This window comes from Anabas testudineus, chromosome 2 (assembly GCF_900324465.2).
Source record: "Anabas testudineus chromosome 2, fAnaTes1.2, whole genome shotgun sequence".
Taxonomy (NCBI): domain Eukaryota; kingdom Metazoa; phylum Chordata; class Actinopteri; order Anabantiformes; family Anabantidae; genus Anabas; species Anabas testudineus.
The window spans coordinates 14,697,515-14,713,315 of record NC_046611.1 but is presented as its reverse complement, the minus strand read 5'-3'; the positions used below and the strand labels follow the sequence as shown (position 1 = coordinate 14,713,315).

The 15,801-nt window shown below is 40.1% G+C and overlaps 2 protein-coding genes across 3 annotated transcripts in view; both read left to right on the top strand.

Annotated features, from left to right (window-relative positions):
• Nucleotides 1-15,801, top strand: part of LOC113163505 — a 1,294,879-nt gene that overhangs the window by 1,123,856 nt on the left and 155,222 nt on the right. The gene's annotated exons all lie outside the window — the stretch shown is intronic.
• LOC113163500 (NACHT, LRR and PYD domains-containing protein 12-like) overlaps nt 1-15,801 on the top strand; it is a 664,684-nt gene that overhangs the window by 617,911 nt on the left and 30,972 nt on the right. Inside the window, exons 4-5 of one of the 2 annotated variants that reach the window (XM_033326718.1) lie at nt 9,937-11,728; nt 13,123-13,299. In XM_033326718.1, coding sequence (XP_033182609.1) covers nt 9,937-11,728; nt 13,123-13,299 — 1,969 coding nt within the window. The remainder of the gene's footprint in view (nt 1-9,936; nt 11,729-13,122; nt 13,300-15,801) is intronic. The other variant, XM_026362199.1, reaches the window with a different exon arrangement.

Below are 15,801 nucleotides of genomic sequence, written 5' to 3'. Positions count from 1 at the left end.
AACAAGACACGTACAGCAGTGAACATGAAGGATGTCTGATATGTGATTTCAAAGCAGATGATGTGACTTCAGCTGTAGTTAGTATCTTTGAACAGCAGGTGGTGCTGCTGCAGCAACACTGAGCTGAGACTCCAACATACACAGAGTGTTTTGTCTCATATTTAAACTATTAGAGGATAAATATATGAAAATATGACTACAAATTATTACTATATTACTACAAGAGAAAACATGATATTAGAAAATAAAGAATGAAGCTTTTATTTTACGTTTCCGCTCGTCGACTGCGCATGCTCACTCAGGCTTCGTGTCGTGTCATGTAGAAACTGAACTAAAAACTTCGTAGTTAGTTTTTCTCCATTTGTGTCGAAGAAGAAACAGATTATACAGATTTACTGAACTAAGACAGGTGAGTGTTAACACAGCATTATTGTTGTTATTCCAGTAAAACCAGACGCTGTGGACTAAAGGAAAGAAGAGTGAAGTTGTTTAATTCTCTGTATTAGTTTGATCAGTGTGTGTGTGACATCTCACTTCCTGTTTCTCAGTCTTTGACTCTTTTAACAGGTTTAGAGGCTAAATAAAAATTCTGATAAATACATTTTTTTGTTCTCTTTGTGTATGTGTTTATCAGTTTTACGTTTTTAGTTTCGATTTGTTTAATTATTCCGGTTTATAAAGTAGATTAATTGCAGAGACCACGTGTTGGAGTTCAAGACTCTAGTTTGTGTAAATGGAGGAAGAGAAGAGAAGGAGAGAGCAGCTGGTCCGGGGTGTTTCTCTAAAACAGGATGAACTAATGTTAGTCTAACTTTAGTCATCAGGCGTCATGAACTCCTGTGAATTACAGACTGAATGTAAAATATCAAAGCTAATAGATAGAGATGTTCACCCTGAGTCTGGTTCTGCTGGAGGTTGTTCCTCTAAAGGGAGTTTTTCCTCTTCACTGTCTCCTGGTGCTGCTCAGTGGGGTTGTTGAGGTTTATATATCATTCTGTACACAGTTATATTTTATAATGTTTTAAACCTCAAACACTGTGAAGTGCATTGAAATGATTTCTGTTGTGATTTGTCACTATATACATTTTTAGATATATGAATTGGAATGAATTAATTCTCAACGTGTATATTACAAAATACATAATTTAAACACACTTTAAATATTAATTGTGAATTACAATAGTTCAGTCTGGAAGTAACTAATGCATGAACTAGTTTTTCAGCATCACTTTGAGACAGGATGCTCCTAATTTTATCCAATATTCCTCAGGTGGAAGAAACAGTTCTATTATATTAGTTTGATATGAAGTCAGTCACTTCTTCAAGGCTCCCAGAGTTTTTTTTTTATTTCAGTTTCTGTAAATAAGTTTTAAAACAGAGCTGATTTCTTCCTGTTGAACTCCAGATTCAAACTTTCTCTCTGCAGTGATATTAGTAAAATGATATCAGTAAATTTAAAGACAGTTTGTTTCACAGTTCTGTTTTCACTTCTACAGCAAACTGACTTGATGACACTTGTAGTTTTCTTCTTGTTTTATGTAAAATAATTAATATAGACAGCAGCTTATCTTGTCCTGTCCTCAGCTCCATGTGAGAGGGGAGGAGCTACAGTCACCAGGTGATTCAGGTAGATGAGAACAAGGAGTGAACACTGAAGGTTTCAATGAGTTAGTTCAGACTCTGTTTAGAATAAAACTAAGAAGAACGAAGAAAAGTGAAGCTGAGTGTTAATAAAACATTATTATTATTGTACTGTTACTTGTATCTAAGGCTTCATTCTGCATGATTATTAAAGAAAGTCAAAATAATACATTTAATAACCTGGAATATACTAAAATGTTTGAAGTTCAATGAGCTCATGTAGGATTACTACTATTAGTATGCACTTGTTTACTACTATTATATTACCACTGCAATAGATAATGACATAAATAACAATAAACAAAGTCCCATTAAAGAAATTACTGCTTATTACATTATGAGTCTGAAACTTTATTTTATCCAGCTGCAGAATTATTTAATCACTCTAATTTAACTGGGTGGTTAATAACATAACGAACGATTAGTTCAGTCTCCATTTTAGGGGAAGAGAGGAGAAGTAGGTACACTGGAGCTGATTGTTTATACGATAATATTATTATTATTATTATTATTATTATTACAGTCAAATAATTCCCTGTGGAATAAAAGAGAAATCAAACCTCATCTGTTTAACTCTTTGTCTGTGTGCGTTGAATGTGTGTTTGTATCTGTGTGTGTTACTTCATGGATCTCTCAGCCTTGTGATTCACACTTGTACTGTATTTGTTGTGATTCTTGAGCTCACAATCAGTGTTACTGGTTTTTGTCTCAGACTCACTGAAGTCCAGAAGATCAGTGTTGATGTGGAGGAAGAAGAGGAAAGAGCAGAGTCTCCAGGATCCAACAGTCTGTCTATAATGAGTGACTGGTCCATAGACAAACCTCCAGACCTCAGTAATGGATTTCAGAACTACAGACAGAGAGCAGGGTTTCCAGGATCCAGCAGTCTGTCTATGAAGAGTGACTGGTCCATAGACAGACCTCCAGACCTCAGTAATGGATTTCAGAACCACAGACAGAGAGCAGGGTTTCCAGGATCCAGCAGTCTGTCTATGAAGAGTGACTGGTCCATAGATCAACCTCCAGACCTCAGTAATGGATTTCAGAACCACAGACAGAGAGCAGAGTTTCCAGGATCCAGCAGTCTGTCTATGAAGAGTGACTGGTCCATAGATCAACCTCCAGACCTCAGTAATGGATTTCAGAACCACAGACAGAGAGCAGGGTTTCCAGGATCCAGCAGTCTGTCTATGAAGAGTGACTGGTCCATAGACAGACCTCCAGACCTCGGTAATGGATTTCAGAACCACAGACAGAGAGCAGGGTTTCCAGGATCCAACAGTCTGTCTATAATGAGTGACTGGTCCATAGACAGACCTCCAGACCTCAGTAATGGATTTCAAAACCACAGACAGAGAGCAGGGTTTCCAGGATCCAACAGTCTGTCTATAATGAGTGACTGGTCCATAGACAGACCTCCAGACCTCAGTAATGGATTTCAGAACCACAGACAGAGAGCAGGGTTTCCAGGATCCAACAGTCTGTCTATAATGAGTGACTGGTCCATAGACAGACCTCCAGACCTCAGTAATGGATTTCAAAACCACAGACAGAGAGCAGGGTTTCCAGGATCCAACAGTCTGTCTATGAAGAGTGACTGGTCCATAGATCAACCTCCAGACCTCAGTAATGGATTTCAGAACTACAGACAGAGAGCAGGGTTTCCAGGATCCAGCAGTCTGTCTATGAAGAGTGACTGGTCCATAGACAGACCTCCAGACCTCAGTAATGGACCTGGACCCTCAGACACATGCAGACAGTAAGACACACTTTGAGTGACTAAAGATCTTGCAGAAAGACTATAACAGATATAAATGTTACAGAAACCGAAAATACAGATCAAATGATGCATTAAACAGAGATGTTGTAGTGAAGGTTTTAACCCTGTTTATTCAGAATGTGAACAAGTAGATCTGTGAAGGTTGGACTGTTAATAATAATCCTAGAGTCCAGTAACATGGTTCAAAACTCTGCTTTATACTGTTTCCTCCTCATCTCTAGTACAATTACCATAAATACAAAGAACAGTGAAAACCAACTTGGAAAAAGGGCAAAACCCTAATAAACAAAAATACAGTAGATTTCTGCCTGGTCAAATTATCTAATAAATAAATATAATCTGTGAACATCTAAACACTAATCTACCTTCAGACCTGTAGACCTGCTCCAAATGACCTCTAAAATAAACCTAATGCCTTTTATGACTAATTAGTTGAGCTATGCTCTTTCCTATTTTCTTAATAAAATTGTCAACAAGCTGAGACCTTGAAAGTTAATGATTTGAAATAACACTAAATAATATGATCTGATCTACATTTATTCCCAGTACAGAAAGATCCACTTATAGACTTTTCACCAACTGTAGTCTGATCTCAGTTATCATAGATTTAGATTTATATGTATTTAAAATAATGTTATTATTTACACATTACACATATGTCTATTTATCTTTATATTATCAAAAAGACGAAGTTAAACCAACATTTTTATTTTATACAAACATTAAAACAAATGAGGAATGTTTTTGTCCTTTGAAAGTTGTTTCACAGTAAAGCAGAACATCAGTCCAGAGGTTTTTATTAAGATCCATGATGAGATATTTGACCTGCTGATGATTAGTTTGTAGATGATTAGTGTCTGTTTATAAAACTGAGGATTTATACCAATATTTATGACTCCAGCTGTTTTTGTTGTTAAGGTATAAAACTCATAAAAGGATTATGACAACAAGCTTTACTGGTATTTTGTTCTTGCTGTCTTACACATAGCTTCAAGAACAATTATCAGAAAATAGAAACAAACAAATGGAAGTGATGTCATTTGACTAAGTGTGTGTAAATGTCTTTCACAAACAACAATGCAAATATAACATAGAACTTCTTCTCTTTCGGCTTTTCCCATCAGGGGTCGCCACAGCGAATCATCCTTTTCCACCTAAATCTATCATGAACATCTTCTACCCTAACACTAGCCAACCTCATGTCCTCTGTTAAGACATCCATATATCTCCTCTTTGGTCGTCCTCTTGCCCTCCTGCCTGGCAGCTCCATCTCCAACATCCTTCTACCAATATATTCATTATCCCTCCTCTGAACATGTCCAAACCATCTCAGTCTGGCCTCTCTGACTTTGTTGCTAACACAGGCAACGTGAGCCGTCCCTCTGATGTACTCGTTCCTTATTCTGTCTAACCTGGTCACTCCTAGGGAGAACCTCAACATCTTCATCTCTGCTACCTCCATCTCAGTCTCTTGTCTCTTTCTCACTGCTACCGTCTCTAACCCATAGAGCAGAGCTGGTCTCACCACTGTCTTGTAGACCTTTCCTTTGAGTCTTGCTGACACTCTTCTGTCACACAACTCTCCTGACACTTTCCTCCACCCGCTCCAACCTGCCTGCACTCGCCTCTTCACCTCTTTTCCACACTCTCCATCACACTGAACTGTTGACCCCAAGTACTTAAACTCCTGCACCTTCTTCACCTCAGCCACCTGTAACCTAACACTTCTACCTTGATCCCTCTCATTTAGACACATGTATTCTGTCTTACTACGACTGACCTTCATGCCTCTTCTTTCCAGAGCAAACCTCCACCTCTCTGGCTGTTCCTCTACCTGCTCTCTACTCTTACTGCAAATCACAATGTCATCCGCAAACATCATTGTCCAGGGAGATTCCTGTCTGACCTCATCTGTCAGCCTGTCCATCAGCAAAGCAAACAAGAAGGGACTCAAAGCTGATCCTTGGTGTAGTCCCACCTCCACCTTGAACTCCTCTGTCTGACCTACAGCACATCTCACCACCGTCATACTTCTCTCATACATGTCCTGAACTACTCTGACGTACTTCTCTGCCACTCCCGACAACCTCATACAGTACCACAGCTCCTCCCTCGGCACCCTGTCATACGCCTTCTCTAAATCCACAAAGACACAATGCAGCTCCTTCTGAGCATCTCTGTACTTTTCCATCAACATTCTCAAATCAAAAATGGCATCAGTGGTGCTCTTACGGGGCATGAAACCATACTGCTGCTCACAAATCTCCACCTTCTTCCTAAGCCTGGCTTCCACTACTCTTTCCCACAGCTTCATTGTGTGGCTCATCAACTTTATTCCTCTGTAGTTGCTGCAGTTCTGCGTGTCACCCTTGTTCTTAAAGATCGGAACCAGAACGCTTCTCCTCCATTCCTCAGGCATCTTCTCACTCTCTAGAATCCTATTGAACAAACTGGCTAGAAACTCCACTGCTGTCTCTCCTAAGCACTTCCACACCTCCACAGGTACGTCATCAGGACCAACAGCCTTTCCACTCTTCATCCTTTTCAGAGCCTTCCTAACCTCATCCTTTCCAATCTCTTCTATTTCCTGCTCCACAACATCCACATCTTCCTCCCTTCTTTCCCTGTCATTTTCCTCGTTCATCAGCTCCTCAAAATACTCCTTCCATCTTTTCTGCACACTCTCCTGGGTTGTTAGCACCTTTCCATCTCTGTCCAAATCACCCTTATCTGTTGCACATCCTTCCCATCTCTATCTCTCTGTCTGGCTAGCCTGTACAAGTCCTTCTCTCCTTCCTTTGTGTCTAACCTGTCATACAGCTCATCGTAAGCTTTCTGTTTGGCCTTTGCCACCTCCCTCTTCACTCTACGCTGCGCTTCCTTGTACTCCTGTCTACTTTCCTCAGTCCTTTCTACATCCCACTTCCTTTTAGCTAACTTCTTCCTCTGGACGCATTCCTGTACTTCCTCATTCCACCACCAAGTGTCTTTACCTTCTTTCCTCTTTCCAGATGACACACCTAGCACCTTCCTACCTGTTTCCCTGATAACCTCTGCTGTAGTTTCCCAGTCATCTGAAAGCTCATCCTGACCACCCAGAACCTGTCTCAACTTCTGTCTGAATTCCTCACAAGTTTCTTCATTCTTTAGCTTCCACCACTTGTTCTTCTTTTCTGGCTTCCCTCTCTTCTCCTTCCTGACCTCCAGAGTCATCTTTCACACCACCATGCGGTGCTGTCTGGCTACACTCTCTCCTACCACCACTTTGCAGTCACTAACCTCTCTCAAATGACCTCGTCTACATAGGATGTAGTCCACCTGCGTACTCCTACCTCCACTTCTGTATGTCACTCTATGTTCCTCTCTCTTCTGGAAGTAAGTGTTGACTACAGCCATTTCCATCCTCTTAGCAAAGTCCACCACCATCTGTCCTTCCAGATTCCTTTCCTTCACACCAAACCTGCCCATCACCTCCTCATCACCTCTGTTGCCCTCACCAACATGCCCATTAAAGTCTGCTCCAACAACAACTCTCTCTCCTCTGGGGATACTCTCTATGACCTCATCAAACTCACTCCAGAATCTCTCTTTCTCTTCTAACTCACAGCCAACTTGTGGAGCATACCCACTGACTACATTCACCATCACCCCTTCAATTTCTAGCTTTATGCTCATCACCCTGTCTGAGACTCTTTTTACCTCTAGGACATTGTTCACAAACTCCCCCTTCAGGATCACTCCTACCCCGTTTCTCTTCCTATCCACACCATGGTAGAACAGTTTGTATCCTCCTCCAATACTACGTGCCTTGCTGCCCTTCCACCTTGTCTCCTGCACAGACAGAACATCTACCTTCCTTCTCTCCATCATGTCTGCCAGCTCTCTGCCTTTCCCTGTCATCGTGCCAACGTTAAGAGTCCCTATTCTCAGATCTATGTTCCTGCCTTTTCCCTTGTCTCTCTGACCACGAACCCTTCTGCCTCCCCTCTTTCTTCGACCAACAGTAGTCAAATTTTCACCGTTGTTAACCCGGGCCTCGACCGATCCGGTATGAAAGTCTTGTGGATGATTCGCATAGTTATTTTGGCAAATTTTTACGCCGGATGCCCTTCCTGACGCAACCCTCTCTATTTATCCGAGCTTGGGACCGGCACAGAAGTCACTGGCTTGCAACCCCTGTGGCTAGATTAAATATAACATAGAACTAAGTCCTGAATAAAAGTTCTTTGGTCACCAGAGTTTCACTTTGAGAAAATGAGCTAATGTTCTGCTACTGTCATCTACTATATAAATTATAATCACATAGCTAGCTCACTTAGCCTTCAATTAACCTCTGCACTATTGGTCCAGGACGCAAAGACAGTGATTAGGGAAGTGGTTGTTGTTTTGTTTCCACAGTCTGTTGCTGCATTTTCATTCATGCTAGTTGTACCACCACTGGTAGACCAGTTGGTCATTCAGTTTTTGTTTTTCCACGTTGACTGTGATGACTTATATCAGGCTTACAAGCTGAGAAATAGAAAACATAGTTCTAAATCTACGGGAGACCTATTCTACCTTCCATCCCAGACTATTATTGAGCTATTTCATCCATCTTTAGATATTCTATGTTCTCACTGATGTTATTTTGTATTTGTGTTGGTATAGATTCTTATTCTTCAGATCTGGACTCACCGAGCCTTTCTGCAGTTCCTCACAGCTGGAATCAGTCTCTGTCGTCCTCCTGTTGATGTGTTGTACTTCTTCAGGTCCAACTCATCTAGAACCTCCTCTGACATCTGCAGCATGTAGGCCAGAGCCTACATGTCTTATTCTTAGATTCTATAGATTTTCTGTTGTGATTCTTTTCTTATTGTCTGAACTCAGAACAGCTGTAACAAGGAAAAACAATTTCCCTCTGGGATTAATAGATTTTTTTAAATATTGGATCCTCATCAGAACAATTACAGTTAAATCATTACAGATATGCCCCTCTGAACTCTGGACTTTAGTTACCCGTTTCTGTGAGTTGTTTGCCTGCCCCGAGCAGTTAGTTTCTTTTGTACTTTGGTTTCTTGTTGTCGTTCAGGTAGTTTTACGTTGTTACTTTGTTTTTGTATTTAGCCTGTTTTTGAAGTGTCCGTTGACACCCCCCTTAGTTCCCCGTTTTGTGCATTTTTCTATGACTAAATCTAGTTTTCGTTCATCCCTACCCGTTCGTCCCTTTCCTTTAACTGTGACAGAGACTAAAGGGAGTAACTACTCAAAACAAACAACTGAAGAGGCTGCAGTGAAAACCTGGAAAAGCATTACAAAAAAAGAATGCAAATCGTTGGTGATGTCAATAACTTAGATGGACTTATTGCATGCAAAGGATTTAAAACTAAATATTAAGTCTTATTCACTATAATTCTTTTAATTAAAAATAAAGACTTTTGCTTAAATAAAAAATGTGTGGGTTCAAACAAAAGGTGCTATCTTCTAAGTTGTTTATCAGATCCAAACGTAAACAAAATAAAAGCGGAAATGTTAAATAGTCTACAGCAAAAATAAAGGAACTGACCTCACCTTCCCAACACTTTTGTAGGGGTCGGTGTGTATGAATAAATGTTTTCTTCTTACACATGAACTATAAACATGAATTATGTGGTCATGTAACTTTTTTAATAAACTGCTCACAGATCATGATCATAGACAATGTTATCATCTATTATAATAGAGAGCTGTGAGATTTTTTAAACATCATGGTCATAAGCTCCATTCAGTTACAAGGTAGGGGAGGTGATCTGGACCTTGATTCATGAGTTAAAAAAACACCAGGTCATTGAGACAAATCTAGGGAGAGAGTTGCATGTGAGTTGTTTTCAGCTCCACTACTGTGATATATGACAGAGAACATGTTCATGTTTACAGAAAAAAGAAGAGGAGTCATGATTTAATGGAGGAGCAGCTGTCCTGCTGTGCTTTGTGTGAGGACGTCCTGAAGGATCCAGTCTCTACCAGCTGTGGACACTGGTTCTGCAGACAGTGCATCACCTCATACTGGGAGTCTGGTTCATCAGGAGACTCCTCCTGTCCCCAGTGTGGAAAAAGATCCAGAACCAGACCTGGACTGAGAGTCAGTCAGACCAACACTGAACAAAGTAAGACTGAACATCTGTCTGCTGATGTAATCATTTCTGAAGTCAGAGAGATTTGTTACAGTATGTTACTAAACACTGACATAGAAAATGATTAAAAATACCAACGGTGGCTGGATAGTGTAGTGGTAAGATCACTGCCCTCCGTGCTCAAGACTGGGGTCCCTGCTGTGGTCTACCTGTAATAGGGGTCCTTAGGCAAGACCTCCTTATGCTTACCCTGTCTTTGCCTTGTACCTCACTTGTGAGTCACTTTGGATAAAACTGTCTGATAAATGACTAAATGTAAATAACATGGAGTGAATGTTTTGTTATATTTAGTGTTTTTTTTTGTATCTGATGAAAATAATACACCAGATTATCTTTTTCAGTCTCACATAGTTTCTCTTCTTTCAGCCGATATTAGTCTGCAGGAGGTTTTAGATGAACATAAGATCAGTCTGAGGAGGAGATGTGAATGTGTGACTGAAGGAAGTGATGAAACAGGAAGTGGAACCCTCCTCAACAGGATCTACACTGAGCTCTACATCACAGAGGGACAGAGTGAAGAGGTTAATACCCAACATGAGGTGAGACAGCTGGAGACAGGTTCCAAGATGAAGACCCTCCATGACACTGCAATCAAGGTCCACGACATCTTTAAAGCCTTACCTGACCAACAGACACACATCAGAGTGGTTCTGACGAACGGTGTCGCTGGTGTTGGAAAAACCTTCTCAGTGCAGAAGTTCACTCTGGACTGGGCAGAGGACTTGGAAAACCAAGATGTCAGTCTGCTGATTCTGCTATCATTCAGGGAGCTGAACCTGATCAAAGATGAGCAGTACAGTCTTCTCACCCTGCTCCATGTTTTCCATCCAACATTACAGAAGGTCACAGCAGAGCAGCTGGCTGTCTGTAAACCTTTGTTCATCTTTGACGGCCTGGATGAAAGCAGACTTTCACTAGATTTCAACAACAGGGAGGTTGTGTCTGATGTCACACAGGAGTCATCAGTCAACTTGCTGCTGACAAACCTCATCAAGGGGAATCTGCTTCCCTCAGCTCTGGTCTGGATAACTTCCCGACCTGCAGCTGCCAATCAGATCCCTCCTACATGTGTTGACAGGGTAACAGAAGTACGAGGCTTCACTGACGTCCAGAAGGAGGAGTACTTCAGGAGGAGATTCAGTGATGAAGAGCTGTCCAGCAGAATCATCTCACACATCAAGACGTCCAGGAGCCTCCACATCATGTGTCACATCCCAGTCTTCTGCTGGATCACTGCTACAGTTCTGGAGCACATGTTGACTACAGAGCAGAGAGGAGAGCTGCCCAAGACCCTGACTGACATGTACTCACACTTCCTGCTGGTTCAGACAAAGAGGAAGAAGAACAAGTATGATGAGGGACATGAGACGAGTCCACAGGAGCTGACAGAGGCTGACAGAGAAGTTCTCCTGAAGCTGGGGAGGCTGGCGTTTGAACATCTGGAGAAAGGAAACATCATGTTCTACCAAGAAGAGCTGGAGCAGTGTGGTCTTGATGTGACAGAGGCCTTGGTGTACTCAGGAGTTTGTACAGAGATCTTCAAAAGAGAGAGTGTGATCTTCCAGAAAACAGTCTACTGCTTTGTTCATCTGAGCATTCAGGAGTTTCTGGCTGCAGTCTACATGTTCCACTGTTACAACAACAATAAAAGAAAGGTACTGGAGGAGTTCCTGGGAAAAAGAAACATTTCCTCTTCTCTGGATGACTTCTTAAACTTAACCATGGAAAAATCCCTCCGAAGTAAAAATGGTCACCTGGACCTGTTTGTTCGCTTCCTTCATGGCCTCTCTCTGGAGTCCAACCAGAGACTCTTAGGAGGTCTGCTGGGTCAGACCGAGAACAGTCCAGAAGTCATCCAGAGAGTCATCAAGAAGCTGAAGAACAAGACGAAAATGAAAATCTCTCCTGACAGAAGCATCAACATCTTCCACTGTCTGATGGAGATAAACAACCACTCAGTTCATCAGGAGATCCAAGAGTTCCTGAAGTCAGAGAACAGATCAGACAAGTACCTCTCTGTAATCCACTGTTCAGCTCTGGCCTACATGCTGCAGATGTCAGAGGAGGTTCTAGATGAGTTGGACCTGAAGAAGTACAACACATCAACAGAAGGACGACAGAGACTGATTCCAGCTGTGAGGAACTGCAGAAAGGCTCGGTGAGTCCAGATCTGATAATTATTTCTTCTACTGTTAACCAGGAATTTAACAGTGTAGTTTCTAGATATGACTTGTTTCATGGCCACTACATGAAACATTAAGGAGAGTTCAGTCTGTGTCCTTTAGATTAAATCATTAAATTCTGTCTTTGGTTGATGGAGGTTTAACACAAATTCAGCAGAAACAACTTCTGGTCTTAAGTTTCTGCTTAAGTTTAAGTTTACTGGACTAAATCGGCTTTTGTTTCAAAATAAAGGCCCTATAACATAAACAGAACAAACAGAAATAAAAAGACAAAGGTCAGCTGTACTGGACAGACAGAGAACAGTCATACAGTAAATATTCAATCTAATAGTAAACATTAACCTTAATCTTAATACAAATATAAAGTAAAAAAATGTCTTTACAAAACAAATCTAACTATCAAAGCAAATACATCAAGCAAAATCCTCAAATCCAATGAAATTAAATCTGATCTGTCTGACTCCCCTCCTGGACACACCCAGTTGTCCTCTTCGCCTTCCTGTGGGTATAAGAAGCTCTCTCAATAGGTGCCCAATTTTTTGGCCACGTGGAAAAACAGAAGAAACGTTAAACAATTTAAATGGGCAAACAAACATTAAGACAGAATGTTAATTAAACTGTGTTCACTGAAATTACCAAACAAACTGTCAAAATAAAATGTGCTGTATGAAATAAAAGACTAAGTGTGGTCATTACTTGGTGATTGTTAACTATGCTAAAGGAAAATACTGAAAATATACTAACACTGTGACGGTTCAGCTGTGACAATCACATAGTTCACATCTGCAGCCACGTGTTGTTAATCCACTGAACTTTTTCAGTTCACATCAGTGTCTTTGTTGGGTGATTATTTTAATATTAATATATATTTACTATCAATGACTCAAACAACAACAGTTGAAACAGTGATTTGCATAAATGTACCTGTTTGATTTTTACTCTGTGTGTTGGAGAAATCAATGAATCTGAGTATTATCTGCAGTGTCATAACACCTATTAAAGCTCTTATGGCACCACAGGAAGTCCAGGACTCTATGCTATTATTTAAATTATCTAATATTCATTTGAGGATATAGGTTTCCGTCTTGTAGAAAACACAGGTTGAGTTGCTGGTCCTTCCTGTGTCAGTGTCATCTTATAGCATAAAGATCAAAATATCTAAATATGTATTTAGGTCATTTAGAAGACACAATACAAATATTTCTTGTCTCTCTTCTCTCTATATGTTGCTCAAGGACATGTGGACTAGAGGCCAACTGGTCTGATCTACAGCTGCTCCTGTTAATCTGCTTTGTGATCAAAATCAATAAGAGTTATTTAAAGTTAAAACAGTTTTAAATACATTTTAATGGTGATATTGTCATCACAGACTTTCTGCCTCTGGACTCTCAGAGACTCACTGTGAAGTTGTGGCATCAGCTCTGAAGTCCAACCCCTCCTATCTGAGAGAACTGGACCTGAGTGAAAACTACAACCTGCAGGATTCAGCAGTGAAGCTACTGTGTGATGGACTGAAGAGTCCAAACTGTAGACTGGAGACTCTGAGGTCAGTGTTTCTCTCTTGGACATTGATTCTTTTAACATTTTAGCCTTTTGTCAGTGCAACTTACTCAGCAGCATGTTTCACTTTAAATTTATTATGATTTCTTGTGAAAACAAGTAACAGTGTATGATACATATGTATGATACTCAGATCTATGTAATTTTTTTCAGAAGACAATTGTATCATGGTTTCTAATTGTCTTTTTACAAGTGGTCTGTGCAGGACAGAAGACTGGAAAAGTAGAGGAGTGAAAGTTTTACATTTATGTTTAGCAGATGCTTTTATCCAAAGCGACTTACAAGTTACAATGGTAGGCAGGGTGAGGGTGAGGAGGTCTTGCCTTAGGAGTTAGTTTTAAGGAACAGAGAGATACTTACATGTAGTGATACCTTGTTTTTAAAACTGAAGTCTGCACAAAGTCAGATTAAAACTGAACCTAAGACAAGGTGTCCTAAAGTCTCCTAAAGAAGTCTAAATCAGTTGCTTTCCACTGCATTTTAAATTTGCGGTTAGTGCTGTGAAAAAGGAGCTCTGATGTGTCTGTGTCTCTGAGTTTCTCTTGTCTCTGTCAGTACTGATACACAGACAGCAAAAAAAAATACAAAAGAAGAAACAGGGTCTTCTGTCATTATACAGTTATGTGGAACATGTCTCTGGCATAAGACATATCACACTGCTCATCTGCTGCAGATTCAAAGTAAATAGGTTTTTGATGTGCATTCAAACTTGTTTCCTTATTACCCAAAGAAATGGTTTAGAACTTTAAACACGTCCTCGAGGGCCACCATCCTGCTAGTTTTCCTATCTCTGCCCTCCTCACTGCTGATTACCTGGATCAGGCGTGTTCAGCCAACAAAACAAGCAGGACAGCGGCCCTTGAGTACAAAGATTGGACACCCCTGCTGTAGATCATGCTTAGTTAATGTCAGTAATTAATTCATAGAAACCATCAACATGTCTCTTAGACCACATCCCGACTAGACTGCTCAAATGTTTTACCTTTGATTAGCACGTCCATATTAGATCAGATCAATCTGTCTTTACTAACAGGCAACATACCAAAGGTTTTTAAAGTAGTTTCAAAGCAAATATGTGACCACCTGCGCAGCAATAACCTCTATGAAGTTTTCCATTCAGGATTTAGAGTACATCATAGTACAGAAACAGCACTGGTAAAGGTCACTAATGATCTTCTATTAGCATCAAACAATAGACTAGTCTCTATACTCATGTTGTTAGATCTTAGTGGTGCATTCAACACTAAAGATCACAACATTTTATTTCACAGACTGGAACATGTCAATGGGATTAAAGGAACAGCACTAGAGTGGTTTAAATCGTATCTATCAGATAGATTTCAGTTTGTACATGTTAATGATGAGTCTTCGATGCACAGAAAAGTCAGCTACGAAGTTCCACAGGGATCTGTGCTTGGACTGATTCTTTTCACTCTATATATGTCCCCTTCAGGCAATATTATTAGGAAACACTTTTTCAATTAATACTGTGCTCAATCTCAGAGTTACAGTGGCAAGAAAAACTTTGTGAACCTTTTGAAATTTCATGGTTTTCTGCATTAATTTGTCATAAAATGTGCTCCAATCTACATCTAAGTCACAACAATAGAAAAACACAGTCTGCTTAAAATAATACTGCACAAACATTATATGTTTTCATGTTTTATTGAACATAACATGTAAACATTCACAATGCGGGGTGAAAAAAGTATGTGAACCTTTGGACTTAACAACTGGTTGACCCTTCTTTGGCAGAACAGACCTGCACAATGATTTGGAGTAATTTTGGACCACACCTCTTCACAAAGCTGTTTCAGTGTAGCAATATTCTTGGGATGTCTGGTGTGAATAACTCTTTAAGGTCATGCCACAGCATTTCAATCCACCATGTTTTACAGTGGGGGTGAGGTTTTGATGTTGGTGTGCTGTGCCTTTTTTTCTCCACACATAGTGTTGTGTGTTTTGTTTTGTTTTTTCTTCAAACAACTCAATTTTAGTTTCATCTGTCCACAGAATACTTTGCCAGTAGTGCTGTGGAACATCCAGGTGCTCTTTTGCAAAATTCAACTGTGCTACAATGTCACCCATCTAATATATTCTTGTTTGATGTTTTCCTAATTGTAGATGTGTCAACAAAAATGTTAGCATGTGCCATAGATTTCTGTAAGTCTTTAGCTGACACTCTAGGATTCTTCTTTACCTCAATCAGCATTCTGCGCTATGCTCTTGCAGTCATCTTTATAGGACAACCACGCCTAGAGTTTATAGACAGTCTGTCTTACTGTGGACACATGAACATCATGGAGATACTTTTGTAACCCTTTCCATTTACATGTTATGTTCCATACAAACATGAAAACATATTATGTTTGTGTACTATTATTTTAAGCAGACTGTGTTTTTCTATTGTTGTGAGTTATATGAAGATCAGAGCACATTTGATGACAAATTAATGCAGAAAACCATGAAATTCCCAAAGGTTCACAAA